Below are 17,786 nucleotides of genomic sequence, written 5' to 3'. Positions count from 1 at the left end.
GATACTTGAGCTCTCTAAAGGTGTGAACACAAGCATTGTTCAATCAGTTCCACTTAGTATCTTGTTTCAAGTTCTGGCCCAAAATAACTCTAAGATTAAATTAACTCCAATGTCTTTAACACTTTGTAAAGAAATGTCTTAACACTTTAGTAAAGATTCCAACACTTATCCTTTTATATGCTTTTTTAGAGGTTGAACTCAAAGGCTGACTCCTCCTCCCAGAGTGGGATTGTGGGAGCTGTGACTTGTGAATCTCCCGGAGTGCCTATCAATTCCAGTGACCTTGTAAGAATCATAACAACTGGTGGATTGCTTGCTGTGGGGAGGGAAGGAGGGAAGGAAGGGGAGAAAAATTTGGAACACAAGATTATGCAAAAGTGAACACTGAAAACTATCTTTGCGGGTATTTGGAAAAAGAAAAAGCTATTTAACAAAAACAAATATTACCTCATTTGATCCTTACATCAGCTCTGGGAAGTAGGTCTGTTATCGCTCCCATTGTACAAATGAGGAAACCAAAGCGAACAGAAATGTAAGTGACTTGTTCAGGTTTGAGTTCAGGCCTTCCTGACCCAGTGCTCTAACCACCTAACTTAGTAGATGCTTGTGAATGGTTTGATTACAGTGAGGAAAGTGTTCTGGAAACCTCACAGATGTGCTATTATTACCATTTTACACAGGAGGAGACTAACTAGAGGAAGAGCTGGGACTGCAGAAGGCAGAAACACTAGGTCAGCGTCTTCCGTGTGTCCCTGGGAAAAATAAAAATCAGGTCATGAAAGAGACAGGGAGAAAGGAGAAGCCTGGAGAATAGTGGAGAGGCAAGCACAGAGCCAAGAGACTCACGCTATTTATGCTATTTACTATGGGCAAGTCACTTTGAGCCTCAGTTTCCCCAGCTGTAAAATGGGAATAATAAGCTCCACAGCTCCTGCCTCCCCCGGGTGTTAGGAGGTTCTTCTAATGATAATGCACGTTATGCCTTTTGCAAACCTTAAAGCGCAGACGAATGCCGGCCGGCATCATCATCATAGTAACTGTATCCATGGGCGGTGCGTGGGATGTTTCCCAGAGCGGCTGCTCTTGTTTGCGGAGGGGCCGCTTCTTCCCGCCTAGTCTTACAGCCGCCTGGGCACGCTAGGGCCTTAGGTGGCTGCCCAGGCCAGAACTGCGCCGCCAGGTCGGGCCAGAGGCTTCCGGCCAGAGTGGGGTTCCCACTACCCGGCAGAGGCAGACGGAATCAGAAACACTTTGCATACGGGTCTTTTGCTTAAGTTATGCAAACACAGTCAGACCTACAACAGATTTGCATGAAAGCGGCTTTTCCCAAGGACCTGAAAGATGGGGCCGGGCCAGAACTACAAGGGGGAGGGAGAGCGCGAATGGGGAGGCGGAGCTTAGTCCCAGATCTCCCCGCCCCTTTTCTGGGGCAAAGCCATTCCGACACCTCGTCCCGCCCACCTAATCCGGATCTGTGGCTATTATTGGCTAGGATCGCCCTTCATCTTCTTTGGTCGGCGCCGATTGGATGGGAGTTTATTTTCCCCCTCCCCCTCCCCTCCACCCCGCAGCGGTTGTTCCTTGCGCATTTCCGGGCGTTGGGAACGTGAGCCGGACGTGAGGTTGCCGCCATTGCGTTTTCGTAGAAACGGCAAAGTGTCTCCCCGGTCCTGTGCGGTGAGTAAAGGGGAGTAAAGGGCTGATGGCACGTGCGGGATCCGGGAGGTTGGGTCGGGCAGGGGCGCGCGGGAGCGGTGCAGTTTGCGCCAAGAAGTGAAGGAGAAATAGAGGGGTGGGGGAAGGGGTGATGCTGGGGCTTGTGGCTGCAGTGGGGAGGGAGGCGGCGCGCACGCGCCGTGGGGACGGAGGGAGCGCGCGGAGGCTCGCTTCGGCGAGGTGCGTGCTGGGCATGCGCAGTGAAGCGGGGATTCGGAGCGAGGCGAGAAGGGGGCTCTCTCGGTTAAAAGGGGGCTCTCGGTTAAAAGGGGTGTGTGGAATAGAGAGCATGCGCGGTGGGCTTGAGGCAGGGCAGGAGTGGATGGCGTCGAGGGCCTCTGGGGGAAGAGGGCAGGGTTTGGAAGGGATTTGAGGAGCTGTTCGGGGGAGGAACTGGGTCAAACGGGGAGCTCGCCGAGGGCGGGCCTCGTCTCCCGTTGCCCCCCTCCCCCACCCGGCAGCTTTCGTTAAACCCTTACCGCGGGCCCGGCAGTGAGAAGCAGCGCAGCCGCGTCCTCCAGGGAGCTCACGCCCTAGCGCCCAAAACGGGAGGGGGCGTGGGCGGGGGGGAGGGGGCGTGGGCGGGGCGGGGGGAGGGGACGGGGACCGGGGGCGGCGGAGGCTCCGCAGTCAGAACGGAGCAGAAAGCGTTGAGCTGCGGTGGGAGACGGCAGGGGGACCTTGGTGGGGGGCCGGCCCAGCCCACACTGGGGAGCTGAGCAAGGCCCGGAAGTGAGTGGGGAGAAGCCCAGATTACCTTTATCTTAGTGCGAGTCTAGAAACGTGGGTTGGGGAAAAGCATTAGAAACTTGTGGCCCGGCGTTTTTTACCCTCTCGTTTGTTTTAAGACCTGACCGAGGTCCGTTGCCGTTCCCAGGTTCTCCGGACATGGCCGGGGTGTTTCCCTACAGAGGGCCGGGGACCCCCGTGCCCGGCCCTCTGGCACCGCTGCCCGACTACATGTCAGAGGAGAAGCTTCAGGAAAAAGGTGCGGGGCTGGGGGACTTAAGCTGGGAGGGGCTGCCGCTTGGGTCTTCCGGGCAGTCTCCCTCCAGCGTCCCTGGCAGCGGGCAGCTTCTGGGCTGGCGCTCGCTATAGACTCATCTGGAAAACCTTTGAGGGAAACCGCCTTGGGACTGGGAACGCTCACGTGGCAGACACAGGGACTCAGGCTAGTTTTTCTTGCCAGCCCGAAAATGGCAGCAGTTGCAGGCAAAACGCTATGCAGAGAAGCGGAAATTTGGATTTGTAGACGCGCAAAAGGAAGACATGCCTCCAGAGCACGTCAGGAAGATCATCCGGGACCATGGGGACATGACGAACCGCAAGTTCCGTCATGACAAGCGAGTCTACCTGGGGTGAGGAAATCGAGGGGCTGGAGGGATGTGGAGAAAGTAGCGAGGTGGTTGGGAGTCCCAAGCAGCTGCCAGCGGGGCTTGCTTAGAACGTGGTCCTCACAAAACTGTGAGCGTGTTCCCAGGCGCTTAAGCGTTTTTAATTCTGGGCGTGATTGTTCCTTTCCTCTCTGACTATACATTGGAGCCCCGGACAATCTTTCTGCTTACATGGTGGAGTACCTCGATGAGTACTGCCACGCTTAATGCCCATTTGAGGAATGGTACTAAGGGATTGCAGGAGTTGCAAATCCCAAAACTTACATTTTACAAATCCATTATTGCGTGGATCCTCCTATCACTTTAGGCCCAGAGGTCTGCTGTGTTATGGCGTGTTTGAAACTGAATTCTTTCAAGGCATCCAGAACATAGAAACAGCAAACTCTTGCCTTGAGTCCCCTGGTTCCCTTGACCTCCCCATCTGAACTCTATACCTAGAGGCTAGGTAAATGGGGAGACCAAAGCTAAATTGCTTCTCCCACTGATAAGCAGGAAGCAATCATACAGTTACTTAGCCTAAAACTGAGCCAGGGGAGTTTATTTCGAGAAGATTGTGAGTTAGCTTGACTCTTCTTTACCTGTCGAATGTATGGGGTAGGGAACAGAGCCTCACCCTCTCATTACTCAATGCCACAGGGCCCTGAAGTACATGCCGCATGCTGTCCTCAAGCTCTTGGAAAACATGCCCATGCCCTGGGAGCAGATCCGGGATGTGCCTGTTCTGTACCACATCACTGGTGCGATTTCCTTTGTTAATGAGATTCCTTGGGTCATCGAGCCTGTCTACATCTCTCAGTGGGGGTAAGAGGGACTGGGGGATGCTGGGATCCAAAGCATGTCTCTGTGTTACATCTGGGGTTCTGACTGTGATGTGGCTCTCTCCAGGTCCATGTGGATCATGATGCGTCGAGAGAAGAGGGACAGGCGGCACTTCAAGCGTATGCGTTTTCCCCCATTTGATGATGAGGAGCCGCCCCTTGACTATGCTGACAACATCCTCGATGTGGAGCCTTTGGAAGCCATTCAGCTGGAACTGGACCCTGAGGAGGATGCCCCTGTGCTAGACTGGTTTTATGACCACCAGCCCTTAAGAGACAGTAGGAAGTGAGTGGTACCAGGCTCAGCCAGCTGGCATTGTTGGTCTTCTCTGCGTCTGTTGAAGAGAGAGAGAAGTCTTGACTTTAGGAATAATTGGTATGGCCTAGGCAACTGATTTTTCACCTTAGTCTTTTATTTCCAGGTACGTGAATGGCTCTACTTATCAGCGCTGGCAGTTCACCCTGCCCATGATGTCCACTCTGTACCGCCTGGCCAATCAGCTCCTAACTGATCTTGTGGATGACAATTACTTCTATCTGTTTGACCTAAAGGCGTTTTTTACCTCTAAGGCCCTCAACATGGCTATCCCAGGGGGCCCTAAATTTGAACCGCTGGTCCGAGATATCAATCTTCAGTAAGTATGATTAGAAAGAAGAACTTGCAGAGTCCCTGGTTTGGATCAAATCTGTTCTTGATACCAGACTCTGGCAGGTCTGGAGCACTAAACACATTCTGTGTTAGTACCTTACTTGTGGCACTCCCTCACTCTTGGATTTACGTGTGCTTGCTATTCCCTGCAGGGATGAAGACTGGAATGAATTTAATGATATCAACAAGATCATCATCAGGCAGCCCATCAGAACCGAATATAAGATTGCTTTTCCATACTTGTACAACAACCTTCCACACCACGTCCACCTCACCTGGTAAAGAGAAGAGCTGGGAAATGGGCTGGGGCAAGGCAGTGGCAGGGTGCGTGGAAGGGGGGATTTCACCTGATCTTGGGCTCTTAGTGGCTCTTTCATTTCAGGTACCACACTCCTAATGTTGTGTTCATCAAAACAGAGGACCCTGATCTTCCAGCCTTCTACTTTGATCCTTTGATCAATCCTATCTCCCACAGACATTCTGTCAAGGTAAGGCAGAATAAGTAACTTTATGGACTCTTCTGAATTACTGCCTTAAAGATGTGATCTCTTCTTAGCTGGGGATCAACTCTTAAAAACATCTGGCTCAGGGGTGACTTCCTGTAGTCTTCATGAAAACAGATTGGAATCTCAGTAATTGGCTCCAAAATCACTGTTTTTGCTATTTTTCTTGATTTTTGTACTGTGAACCTTTGTGCTCCCCTTTTGGATGGTAGTTGTTTTTTCTTTGTTTGATTTTTTTTTTTCCTTGGGCCTTACTGTGTGTCTGAATTTCTGTTCTTCCATTTTATTCTGAGTCTGAATAGACTTTTTACTGTGTAGTGTTTTGCTAACCCAGGGAAGAAGGAGATTGTTTTGGATAGCTGTGATTGCTTCCTCTGGGATTTAGGTTCTGTTGGCCTAGATCCAGGTAGCGTGGGAGACATGGGGCCTGCTGTGCTGGATCTCCCAGCCCCTGCTCCTCAGGGATATGGTTCACTGGTAGGCCTGGCTTTGGGTAGAATGAAAGGCTGAGCCAAATCAAGGACTGAGCTCTTTGGCCTTCTTCTTTTTAGAGTCAAGAACCTTTGCCAGATGATGACGAGGAGTTTGAGCTGCCCGAGTTTGTGGAACCTTTCCTCAAGGACACGCCCCTTTACACAGATAATACTGCCAATGGCATCGCCCTTCTGTGGGCACCTAGGCCCTTCAACCTTCGCTCTGGTCGCACCCGCCGTGCCCTGGACATACCCCTGGTTAAAAACTGGTAAAGTCTCCTTTTGAGTGCGGGGGCTGGAGCTTGAAGTGGGCAGCAGTATGTGATAAGGGGGATCTGCCAAATCCTGCCTTGTCTGTCCCTCCAGGTATCGGGAGCATTGTCCTGCTGGGCAGCCTGTGAAGGTGAGGGTCTCCTACCAAAAGCTACTCAAATACTACGTGCTGAATGCCCTCAAGCACCGACCCCCCAAGGCCCAGAAAAAGAGGTGAGCAGCCTCAGTAATCCCTTTTCTTCTCTTGCTGCTGACCCCATCCTCCACCCCCAAGCCCTAGAACAAAAGGAAAATGCATCTCTTCTGTCCCTCAGGTATCTCTTCCGATCCTTTAAGGCCACCAAGTTCTTCCAGTCTACCAAGCTGGACTGGGTGGAGGTAGGGCTGCAGGTCTGCCGCCAGGGCTACAATATGCTCAACCTCCTCATCCACCGGAAGAATCTCAACTACTTGCATCTGGACTATAACTTCAACCTAAAGCCTGTCAAGACTCTCACCACCAAGGTGCCCGGGCGGGCCTGTGGGGGAGGGTGGGCTGATGACGACGCTGGCTCCAGGTCCCCCATGTGGAGGGAGTCCCAGGCTTGGGGATTGTCACCTAACTGACTCCAGCTCGTTTTCTGCTTCTTATTCTCCCTCAGGAAAGAAAGAAGTCTCGCTTTGGAAATGCCTTCCACTTGTGTCGGGAGGTGCTGCGGCTGACCAAGCTCGTAGTGGACAGCCACGTTCAGTACCGCTTGGGCAACGTGGATGCCTTCCAGGTGAGATGGGGGCTGACCCACAGTGGGAGGGGGAGAGACTGGCCCAAGGCCAGGGTCTGACGAGTGATGCTCTTCCAGCTAGCGGACGGGCTGCAGTATATATTTGCCCACGTGGGACAGCTGACAGGAATGTACCGCTACAAGTACAAGTTGATGCGGCAGATCCGCATGTGCAAGGACCTGAAGCACCTTATCTACTACCGCTTCAACACGGTAAGAGCCCCTCCCGGTCCTGGGCTTTCCATGGGTGCTGCTTGGGGAGGTTCTGGCTGAGAACCCTGCAGGGAGCTCCAAGGGCTCCCGAGCCTGCTGCTTCCTCCTGGCGCCCTGGTCCCGTGGGAGGCAACAATGGGACCCACGGCTAATCTGGGGGCTTTGCTTGGCATTCTAGGGTCCCGTGGGGAAGGGCCCAGGCTGTGGTTTCTGGGCTGCTGGTTGGCGAGTCTGGTTGTTTTTCATGCGTGGCATCACCCCTCTTTTGGAACGGTGGCTGGGCAACCTCCTGGCCCGGCAGTTTGAAGGTGAGTAACTGCCCCTGGCACCCATTTTCTTCTCCATTTTCCAGCATGTGTGTTGGGTGGTCATCATATTGATTCTCTTCTATTCTCCATCTTTTCTGGGGTGAATGGGATCCCCTTTGGATCATGATGCAAATGGAGAGAACACTCCAGGCAGATTTTCAGCCTCAAGTGACTGAGGGTTCTCTCTGAAGAGAAGGCTAAAGAAGGGAATAGAGTTATTAGGAATTACATGACTTAGGAGACTGAAGGAAGGTCATAAATGGGTTTGTATCAGCTTGGGGGAAGATTTCTATGGGCTGCCTCTGAGTGTCCTTTATCAGTTAGTCCTGTGCAGGTGCACCTTTTCTGAGTGACTTGGGTAAACTTATACAAGGGTTGGCAGATGCCCAGCAGCTAGGAGAAACAGCTGATGGAGGGAACAAAGTTAAATTCCACAGAGATTTAAGAGGCTAGAAAAGTCCTACACATCTCGCTAACCAGCTGTCCAGGTGTAGGAGGCAGGCAGTCTGTCTGCAGAAGGACTTGGCAAAAGGTGTGGTTAGCCAGAAATGAAGGCGAAGGTTAGGTGGCTTGGAGGGATGGAGTGCTGTTGAATCTGTGGGCCTGTTCCTCTTGCCCCTCAGACCACATTTGACCTTGGCTGGTGAGTTTTAAGAATTACATTGACTGGCTAGGATGTTTAGGATCTTGGACCAGTTAGGGATCTGTATTTTGTCCTTGGCCTAAGAGTCAGAAGGAGGAACAGAGCATAGAGGGGCAGCTTTAGAGTTGCTGTTTTTAGAAAATAGCAAAAACCTCCTCACAAATATAAAGTAGAGGGTGACATCCCAGCAAACCAAGGACTCCCTCCCTGGACATCTCCAAGCAGAGTTGAGCCAACCATCTCTTGGGCGATTCTTCTCAGAGTGAGGGTTAGATCTGCTTTGATGGGATTGCTCCCCTGTAAGACAAGCAATTCTTTTCGGAAATCATTCACAATAAGAAAGAAAAGGCCTGCATCAAACCCAGAAAATTCAAGAGTAAAACAAACAAGCACAGGCATACAAAACTACATTTGCTCTGTGGTTCATTTCACATTGATCTGAAGTAAAGAGAGGAATTTCTTTAGAGACACAATTGACATTTCAGGTTGAGTCTGGCTTTTGTCAGAGTCCACACAGGCCCCTGGTAAATAGCTCCCTTTCCTGTCACAGGAACTGGGGGATGCAGACCCCACAAGTGTGGATTGCTCACAGTGCATTTTTACCTGTAACCGCCAGGTCGTCACTCAAAGGGGGTGGCAAAGACCGTGACCAAGCAGCGAGTGGAGTCCCACTTTGACTTGGAGCTCCGGGCAGCGGTGATGCATGATATCTTGGATATGATGCCTGAGGGCATCAAACAGAACAAGGCCCGGACGATCCTGCAGCACCTCAGTGAGGCCTGGCGCTGCTGGAAGGCCAACATCCCCTGGAAGGTCTGTGGGTTTGTGTGCATGGGGCAGCAGTCCTAGGTTCATCGGGTTTCTTCCTCCCCTCGTCATTGTTTGGCCCCAACTCCTCTCTCTGCCGATTTCCTCTAGGTTCCTGGGTTGCCGACCCCCATTGAGAACATGATCCTGCGCTACGTGAAGGCGAAGGCGGATTGGTGGACCAACACCGCCCATTACAACCGAGAGCGGATCCGCCGGGGAGCCACCGTCGACAAGACCGTTTGTAAGAAGAACTTGGGTCGGCTCACACGGCTCTATCTGAAGGCTGAACAGGAACGACAGCACAACTACCTAAAGGTGAGGGTCGGCGCGGGGGGAGCAGCATGCGGGGAGGGGCTGCAGGTGCGTGGCCCGAGGTCGTGCCGCTTTGTTGCTCAGACTGGCATGTGGAATTGAATTTCTCTCTGCCCAGGATGGTCCCTACATCACAGCAGAAGAGGCAGTGGCTGTCTACACCACCACTGTGCACTGGCTGGAGAGCCGCAGATTCTCCCCCATCCCTTTCCCCCCACTCTCCTACAAGCATGACACCAAGCTACTCATCCTGGCCCTGGAGAGGCTCAAGGAGGCCTACAGGTGAGGGCTCGGGGTTGCCATGTTCTCGGTCGCCGGGGCATCCGCTCTCCTGCTGCCCCTGACTTCCCTGACTTTGCTCTTCCCTCAGTGTGAAGTCCCGTTTGAACCAATCCCAAAGAGAGGAGCTGGGCCTGATTGAGCAAGCCTATGACAACCCGCACGAGGCTCTGTCTCGTATCAAGCGTCACTTACTCACGCAGAGAGCCTTCAAGGAGGTGAGTGGGCGGCCTTGGGAGGAGGAGTGCGGGCCCTGGCTGGCTGGGGCTCGGGTATGACTTGGACACCTCGCCCCACAGGTGGGCATTGAGTTCATGGACCTGTACAGTCACCTGGTTCCTGTGTACGACGTAGAACCCCTCGAGAAGATCACAGACGCCTACTTGGACCAGTACCTGTGGTATGAAGCTGACAAGCGCCGGCTCTTCCCACCCTGGATCAAACCTGCTGACACGGAGCCGCCTCCCCTGCTGGTGTATAAATGGTGCCAAGGTCAGGCCCCCCTTGGGTGGCACATGGGGGTCCTCATGGAGGGTGGGCTGCTAGTGAGGAAACGGTGCCGGGGACTGTGACCACTGACCGCTGCCTACGGGGGCACTGACCTGCTTACTGCCCTGCATGATGCTGAGCGGCCGAGTCCTTCTCTTCCTGCCAGGCATCAATAACCTGCAGGACGTGTGGGAGACGAGTGAGGGAGAGTGCAACGTCATGCTGGAGTCGCGCTTTGAGAAGATGTACGAGAAGATCGACTTGACGCTCCTGAACAGGCTCCTGCGCCTCATTGTGGACCACAACATTGCTGACTATATGACGGCCAAGAACAACGTGGTCATCAACTACAAGGCAGGCCCGGGGGGCTGGGGAACCTGGGGGCCGGGTTGGGGGACTGGGCTGGGGGGTCGCGGTGGGGCAGTATTGTGATGCTCCCTTCTTTCTAGGACATGAACCATACGAATTCATATGGGATCATTCGAGGACTTCAGTTCGCCTCCTTCATCGTGCAGTACTACGGGCTGGTGATGGACCTTCTGGTATTGGGCCTACACCGGGCCAGCGAGATGGCTGGGCCTCCCCAAATGCCCAATGACTTCCTTAGCTTCCAAGACATCGCCACAGAAGCTGCCCACCCCATCCGCCTTTTCTGTAGATACATCGACCGCATCCACATTTTCTTCAGGTGTGTGATCTTCCTCCAGCCCAGTGGTGGCAGCCCCTCACCCAGGGCCCACGGGGAGGTTGAGTTTTGGGGGGGGGGGTCTAGCTTAACTGTGGGCTGCGCAAGGACCGCACTCGGCTGAGGCTTTGGGGTCCTGGCTGGCACAGGTTCACTGCCGACGAGGCCCGGGACTTGATCCAGCGCTACCTCACGGAACACCCTGACCCCAACAACGAGAACATCGTGGGCTACAACAACAAGAAGTGCTGGCCCCGCGACGCGCGGATGCGCCTCATGAAGCATGACGTCAACTTGTGAGTTGGGGGGTAGGAAGAGGGATACCAGAGGTGATGTCAGCATCCTCAGTGAGCGGGAACGGGAGGCTCGGGGTCTCCCAGAAAAGCTGGCCCCCTGACCCTGTGCCCTTCTGTGGGCAGGGGCCGCGCTGTGTTCTGGGACATCAAAAACCGACTGCCGCGATCGGTAACAACGGTGCAGTGGGAGAACAGCTTTGTGTCAGTGTACAGCAAGGACAACCCCAATCTGCTCTTCAACATGTGCGGCTTCGAGTGCCGCATCCTGCCCAAATGCCGCACCAGCTATGAGGAGTTCACCCACAAGGATGGTGTTTGGAACCTCCAGAATGAGGTGCTGGCCTGGGGCTTAAGGGCAGCTGTTCAGCAAGGGCAGGGGGTGGGGTGGGGAGATGGGAGGGGCAAGGCCCTCTGAGCCCCCTGATGGGTCTCATCTCGTGACCACTGTCACTTTTTCCTAACCCAGGTCACAAAGGAGCGGACAGCTCAGTGCTTCCTGCGTGTGGATGATGAGTCTATGCAGCGCTTCCACAACCGTGTGCGTCAGATCCTGATGGCCTCTGGCTCGACCACCTTCACCAAGGTACTGCCGCCCTCACGGTCCCTCCTCTCAGTCCTCCCTCTTACCTTTCAACTTTGACTCCTTCACTTTTTCGTTGCCTTTTTGCCCTTGCATCCTTCCAGATTGTGAACAAGTGGAACACGGCTCTCATTGGGCTCATGACGTACTTCCGTGAGGCTGTGGTGAACACCCAGGAGCTGCTGGACCTTCTGGTGAAATGTGAGAACAAGATCCAGACCCGAATCAAGATCGGGCTCAACTCCAAGATGCCAAGCCGCTTCCCTCCAGTCGTGTTCTACACCCCCAAAGAGCTCGGGGGGCTGGGCATGTTGTCCATGGGCCACGTGCTCATCCCCCAGTCTGATCTCAGGTGGTCCAAGCAGACAGATGTGGGCATCACCCACTTCCGCTCCGGGATGAGCCACGAAGAAGACCAGCTCATTCCTAACTTGTACCGTTACATCCAGCCTTGGGAGAGCGAGTTCATTGACTCTCAACGGGTCTGGGCCGAGTATGCGCTCAAGAGGCAGGAAGCCATCGCTCAGAACAGGTGAGGGCCCGCCCGGGGAGGAGAAGCCCCAGAGCCTCCTATTGTCCCTGGTAGGGGAGCGTCCCATCCGAGGGACCACGCCATTACTTCAGCTCTCCCCTTTCCTTCCCGGGCAGGCGGCTGACCTTGGAGGACCTGGAGGATTCATGGGATCGAGGCATTCCCCGGATCAATACCCTGTTCCAAAAGGACCGGCACACACTGGCTTATGACAAGGGCTGGCGTGTCCGCACTGACTTCAAGCAATACCAGGTGCTGGAGGAGATGCGGGCGGGGAGGGCTCCTCTGGGAGCATAAGTCACTGCCTCCTGCAGGCCTCGTTTTGGTCAGTCACTTGTTTGGTTGTTACCGACTCGCATCTTTTCTTTGCCCACTACCCCCTTCAGGTCCTGAAACAGAATCCTTTCTGGTGGACCCACCAGCGGCATGATGGGAAGCTCTGGAACCTGAACAATTACCGCACAGACATGATCCAGGCCCTGGGTGGTGTGGAGGGCATCCTGGAACACACCCTCTTCAAGGGCACTTACTTCCCTACCTGGGAGGGTCTCTTCTGGTGAGATTGCACTTCCCTTCCCCCCCCCCCCCCCCCCCCCCCCCCCCCCCCCCCCCCCCCCCCCCGCCTGTTCCTCTTAACAGCCCCCGTGTGCTGCTGCTCTCTTTGCCCCCAGTGAGGTACCCCAAGAGTCAGAGCAGCTGAGCCTAGGTGGGAGGGAGTGCTGATGGTCACCAGGCTGCTTTGGCCCTCACAGGGAGAAGGCCAGTGGTTTTGAGGAGTCGATGAAATGGAAGAAGCTGACCAATGCCCAGCGGTCCGGCTTGAACCAGATCCCCAACCGTCGCTTCACACTGTGGTGGTCGCCAACCATTAACCGCGCCAATGTGAGTCTTCCTTGGGGGCAGGAGTTGGAAAGGATGGTGTGTGTGGTTCCATCTCCACCTTCTCAGGCTCACTTCCCCTGCTCTCCTTCAGGTGTATGTAGGTTTCCAGGTCCAGCTGGACCTTACTGGCATCTTCATGCACGGCAAGATCCCCACCCTGAAGATCTCTCTCATCCAGATTTTCCGTGCCCATTTATGGCAGAAGATCCATGAGAGTATTGTCATGGACTTGTGTCAGGTAGGCTTTGGTCAGGGAGGAGTTCCTGTAAGCTCTGGTCAGGGTGTTGTCTCTGGGAGATCATCCCTTAGTTGGGGGGCGTGCTTGTTTTTCTTGGCTACAGCCACCTGCTGTCAGCGTGTCCCTCACTCTGTCTCGTCTTTAGGTGTTTGACCAAGAATTGGATGCGCTGGAAATTGAGACGGTGCAGAAGGAGACAATTCACCCCCGGAAGTCCTATAAGATGAACTCATCTTGTGCAGACATTCTGCTTTTTGCCTCCTACAAATGGAACGTCTCCCGGCCGTCTCTGCTGGCTGACTCCAAGTATGTACTACCCAGCTTGGCCTGATGCCTTCCTTGTCATCCCCTTCCTGCCTTGCCGGGAGACCAGGCCTCCTGCCAGGCCCTTCTGCCTTTCTCTGCGCTCTGAGCCTTACAGGACTGGCAGATGCCCTTTGTTCCCCTTCGTGTGTCAGGGACGCTGATGCTCCCTCGGAGGCGGGGCCCTTGACTTGCTTGTCCTTGTAGGGACGTGATGGACAGCACCACCACTCAGAAGTACTGGATCGACATCCAGCTGCGCTGGGGCGACTATGACTCCCACGATATCGAACGCTACGCTCGGGCCAAGTTTCTGGATTACACTACCGACAACATGAGTATCTACCCCTCTCCAACGGGGGTGCTCATTGCCATAGACCTGGCATACAATCTGCACAGGTGAGCAGGCCCCAGTCGTTTCTGTGCCTCCGGTTTGTAGGTTCGTGGGCCTTCTCTCCTTGCCCGGGGCGCTCCCCATGGGTTTACCCTGGCAGCCCACAGCCTGCCTTGTTGGTCTGCTCCCCCTTCCTTCCTCCGGCCTTCACTCTCCTTTCACCCTCCCGTCTTCACAGCGCCTATGGAAACTGGTTTCCAGGCAGCAAGCCGCTGATCCAGCAAGCCATGGCCAAGATCATGAAGGCAAACCCTGCCTTGTACGTGCTCCGAGAGCGAATACGCAAGGGGTTGCAGCTGTACTCCTCCGAGCCCACAGAGCCTTACCTCTCCTCCCAGAACTATGGCGAGCTCTTCTCCAACCAGATCATCTGGTTTGTAGATGACACCAATGTCTACAGAGTCACCATTCACAAGGTAGGCCTGGGCCTGGGCATCCCTCCCCGCTGGGAGGGTCCTCGAGCTGTCTGTGTTAGGGCTCGTGTCGGGGTCCCATTAACAGAGCGTATCTGCTTCTGCCTTAGACTTTTGAAGGGAACTTGACTACCAAGCCCATCAATGGGGCCATCTTCATCTTCAATCCAAGGACGGGGCAGCTCTTCCTGAAGATCATCCACACGTCTGTGTGGGCTGGACAGAAGCGTCTGGGTCAGGTATCAGAGATCAGGGGCCCCAAAGGTTCTGCTCTTCCTTCCCTCTTTTTGTCTGGCCTGGCATCCCATGAGAACACCGGGTGGGGGCTCCCAGCCCTCCTCCAGGACTTGAGCAGCCTACTAAAACGACCCCTTAGTTAAGAGTCTCTGTGACCTTAGGACTCCATGATCTCTGGGCAAACTCACTGTGGATTCTAGGAGCCTCTGGGTAGCATGTGGTGCTCTGTCTTTGAAGACCTCCACTCATCTGCCCCACTCCTCTGATCTCATTTGTACCACTGAGCCCATGGCAGTGGGCCCTCGTGGGTGCCTCCTAGCATCTTCCTGCCTTCTGTGTCTGCTCTGCCCGTTGCCCATCTTCTGGGTGGAGGCTCAGTGGGCAATGTCCTCTGTCCTCTTCCCAGTTGGCCAAGTGGAAGACAGCCGAGGAAGTGGCTGCCCTGATCCGTTCTCTCCCTGTAGAAGAGCAGCCCAAACAGATTATTGTGACCAGAAAAGGCATGTTGGACCCCTTGGAGGTAAGGAATCTGGAGGGAGTTGGGCAGAATTGGGCCCCAGAGCCTTGGAGTGGAGCCATTCACCCTGACTTTGTTTTAGGTGCACTTACTGGACTTCCCCAACATTGTGATCAAAGGCTCGGAGCTGCAGCTGCCCTTCCAGGCCTGTCTCAAAGTGGAAAAATTCGGGGACCTTATCCTCAAGGCCACCGAGCCCCAAATGGTTCTCTTCAATCTCTATGACGACTGGCTCAGAACCATCTCATCCTACACGGTATGAAGTGGGGCTAGGGACGTCCTGGCGCAGGGATGGGGGCATCTTTGGCGCTGTCTTTGCTCAGGTTCTTTGGCCTTTGAGAGGCTGATTTGAGGGCAAGACCTGGGGATTCCCAAGTGGATGGCGAAAATTGCTTGTTCTCTGAAAAATCTAGAAAGGAGGGAAAACCTTGTGGGCGTGTGAGGCTGACATTTTTCTCTTTTGCCCAGGCCTTTTCCCGTCTGATCCTGATTCTCCGTGCCCTTCATGTGAACAATGACCGGGCCAAAGTGATCTTGAAGCCAGACAAGACCACCATCACAGAGCCGCACCACATTTGGCCCACGCTGACCGACGAGGAGTGGATCAAGGTTGAGGTGCAGCTCAAGGACTTGATCCTGGCTGATTACGGCAAAAAGAACAAGTGAGCCAAGGGCATGCCCCGGGGTGGGGCTGGGAGAGCTTGCCCACTGAGGGCAGTGCCAGACTTGGCATGGGGTTAGTGAGGGTTTTCTGAAGAAGGAGGCTGTCCCCTGGGCTAGGCAGGTTGTCCAAGAAGGCATGGCCCTGCAGAAGCCCACTTGGGTCAGAGTCCGCTTCCCTGGGGGAAGGTCTAGAATTGTCTGGGGGCCAGAGGGTAACAAAGGGTGTGGTGTGAACTCCCCTCTCCCCACAGCGTCAACGTGGCCTCACTGACACAATCTGAGATCCGGGACATCATTCTGGGCATGGAAATCTCCGCCCCTTCACAGCAGCGGCAGCAGATTGCTGAGATTGAGAAGCAGACCAAGGAGCAGTCCCAGCTGACGGCAACACAGACCCGGACTGTCAACAAGCACGGTGATGAGATCATCACTTCCACCACCAGCAACTACGAGACACAAACTTTTTCCTCGAAGACCGAGTGGAGGGTCAGGTACTGGCCCAGGGAACGGGAGCGGGGCTCCGGCGAAGGCTGGGGCAGTTTAGTGGGAGAGAGCCTGAGCTGCAGGCCCGGGGCTCGAGCTGTAATGCTGAACCCCCTGCCTTCCACCCCAGGGCCATCTCTGCAGCCAACCTGCATCTGCGGACCAACCACATCTACGTGTCATCTGATGACATCAAAGAGACAGGCTACACTTACATCCTTCCCAAGAATGTCCTCAAGAAATTCATCTGCATTTCTGATCTTCGGGCCCAGGTGAGGTGGTAGGGTGGGCACAGACCCTCCCCCACTGGGCCAGAAAAGGAGCCCCCGCTGCTCCTGGGCCTGGAGCCTCCATTGTTGAGTGTCTCCCCTTTGTCTGCAGATTGCAGGCTACCTCTATGGAGTGAGCCCCCCGGACAACCCTCAGGTGAAGGAGATCCGCTGCATCGTGATGGTGCCTCAGTGGGGCACCCACCAGACGGTGCACCTGCCGGGCCAGCTTCCCCAACACGAGTACCTCAAGGTGAGTGAGGAGGTGCTGGCAGCCAGTAGGGAAGTGGGTCTGCTGTGTCCTGGGGCTGCTCTGGACTTGGGCTCTCAGGAGGCGCTACTAATCAGTCTCTTGCTCCTCACAGGAGATGGAGCCCCTCGGCTGGATCCACACACAGCCCAACGAGTCCCCCCAGCTCTCGCCCCAGGATGTCACCACCCATGCCAAGGTCATGGCCGACAACCCCTCATGGGACGGGGAGAAGACAATCATCATCACCTGCAGGTGAGGAGGGGCGGGCAGGGGGTGGTGGGTGCGCTCATTCCTCTCTGTGGTGCTCCTTGAGGAGCTGGGACTTTTCTTCTGAACTCCCTGCTCTTTGCCAGCTTTACCCCGGGCTCTTGCACCCTGACGGCCTACAAGCTGACGCCCAGTGGTTACGAGTGGGGTCGGCAGAACACAGACAAGGGCAACAACCCCAAAGGCTACTTGCCTTCCCACTATGAGCGTGTCCAGATGCTGCTCTCTGACCGCTTCCTTGGCTTCTTCATGGTCCCCGCTCAGGCGTCCTGGAACTACAATTTCATGGGTGAGTGCGCCGGGGGGTTCAGGGGTTCCAGGGCCGTGCTGGGTGGGGAGGACCCAGGTTTGGGTCTGCTGGGATTTCCTCCATTCCCTTCCCCCCCTCCCCCCCTCCCCCCCCCCCTGCTCCTTGAAGCACCACCTCATTACCTTCCCCGAACACACTTTGCTCCCAAAAGATCCTCATGAACAAAACTAGTCCAGGTGTGGAAATAGACTGCACGACTGCCCGTACAACAGGGGGTGGGCGTGGGGAGGGAAAGGCCAGAACTCACGATCTTAAGGCAAATGTGAAAAGTTTTACTTGTAATTGGAAACATACATGGAAGATTTAAAAAGAAGGGACTTGAGTACAGAGAAGAGGGCTCCTTCAGGCCCTGCTGGGAGCCCCCCTGGCACAGGCTCCGTTGGGGGGAGGGGCTGGAGGCCCGGCCGGCCCTGGACCTTGTGCCTCCCTCCCCTGCAGGTGTTCGGCACGACCCCAACATGAAATACGAGCTGCAGCTGGCCAACCCCAAAGAGTTCTATCACGAGGTGCACCGGCCCTCCCACTTCCTGAACTTCGCGCTGCTGCAGGAGGGGGAGGTGTACTCGGCCGACCGAGAGGACCTGTACGCCTAGACGCCCCGCCCCACCGCCCCGCCCCCGCCACTGTTGACATTCAGCAGCCTGGCTCCGCTCCTGGATTTTGTGTTCGTGTTTTTATGTCTTGTGGAACGTCGAGGCCCGCGCCTGGGCGCGAGCCTGGCAATAAATTTTGTACAAATTACTCCAGTCTCCGCTTTTTTTTTGGGGGGGGGGGGGGGAGGCGCTTTGCCTGGGTTTCCCTGAAACGGCTTCGGGCTCCTCAC

At 55.1% G+C, this 17,786-nt stretch overlaps 1 protein-coding gene across 3 annotated transcripts; it reads left to right on the top strand.

Moving 5' to 3' along the window:
• The first annotated feature begins 1,583 nt into the window (after positions 1 to 1,583).
• Positions 1,584 to 17,704, top strand: PRPF8 (pre-mRNA processing factor 8). 3 transcript variants are annotated; one of them, XM_023503711.2, is made up of 42 exons: positions 1,584 to 1,677; positions 2,594 to 2,704; positions 2,906 to 3,074; positions 3,747 to 3,911; positions 3,996 to 4,214; positions 4,351 to 4,563; positions 4,730 to 4,855; positions 4,960 to 5,065; positions 5,632 to 5,822; positions 5,920 to 6,039; positions 6,141 to 6,330; positions 6,468 to 6,587; positions 6,666 to 6,800; positions 6,979 to 7,108; positions 8,368 to 8,564; positions 8,670 to 8,876; positions 8,992 to 9,155; positions 9,244 to 9,370; positions 9,452 to 9,644; positions 9,808 to 9,995; positions 10,091 to 10,329; positions 10,476 to 10,622; positions 10,746 to 10,956; positions 11,089 to 11,205; positions 11,307 to 11,734; positions 11,851 to 11,986; positions 12,121 to 12,290; positions 12,487 to 12,616; positions 12,708 to 12,854; positions 13,000 to 13,160; positions 13,365 to 13,556; positions 13,730 to 13,967; positions 14,075 to 14,203; positions 14,608 to 14,721; positions 14,801 to 14,974; positions 15,187 to 15,380; positions 15,633 to 15,872; positions 15,995 to 16,136; positions 16,246 to 16,386; positions 16,499 to 16,638; positions 16,740 to 16,942; positions 17,402 to 17,704. In XM_023503711.2, exons 2-42 carry the CDS (start codon positions 2,605 to 2,607, stop codon positions 17,554 to 17,556), a joined length of 7,008 nt encoding a protein of 2,335 aa, XP_023359479.2. In that variant the 5' UTR covers positions 1,584 to 1,677; positions 2,594 to 2,604; the 3' UTR covers positions 17,557 to 17,704. The 3 variants fall into 3 exon arrangements, with proteins under 3 accessions (XP_023359479.2, XP_031823645.1, XP_031823646.1); XM_031967785.1 differs by lacking the exon at positions 1,584 to 1,677 and adding an exon at positions 1,918 to 1,987; XM_031967786.1 differs by lacking the exon at positions 1,584 to 1,677 and adding an exon at positions 2,384 to 2,448.
• Positions 17,705 to 17,786: the final 82 nt, after the last annotated feature.

Source organism: Sarcophilus harrisii, chromosome 4 (assembly GCF_902635505.1).
Source record: "Sarcophilus harrisii chromosome 4, mSarHar1.11, whole genome shotgun sequence".
NCBI classification, from domain to species: domain Eukaryota; kingdom Metazoa; phylum Chordata; class Mammalia; order Dasyuromorphia; family Dasyuridae; genus Sarcophilus; species Sarcophilus harrisii.
The sequence above is the reverse complement of the archived record's forward strand: the minus strand, read 5'-3'. Positions and strand labels throughout refer to the sequence as shown.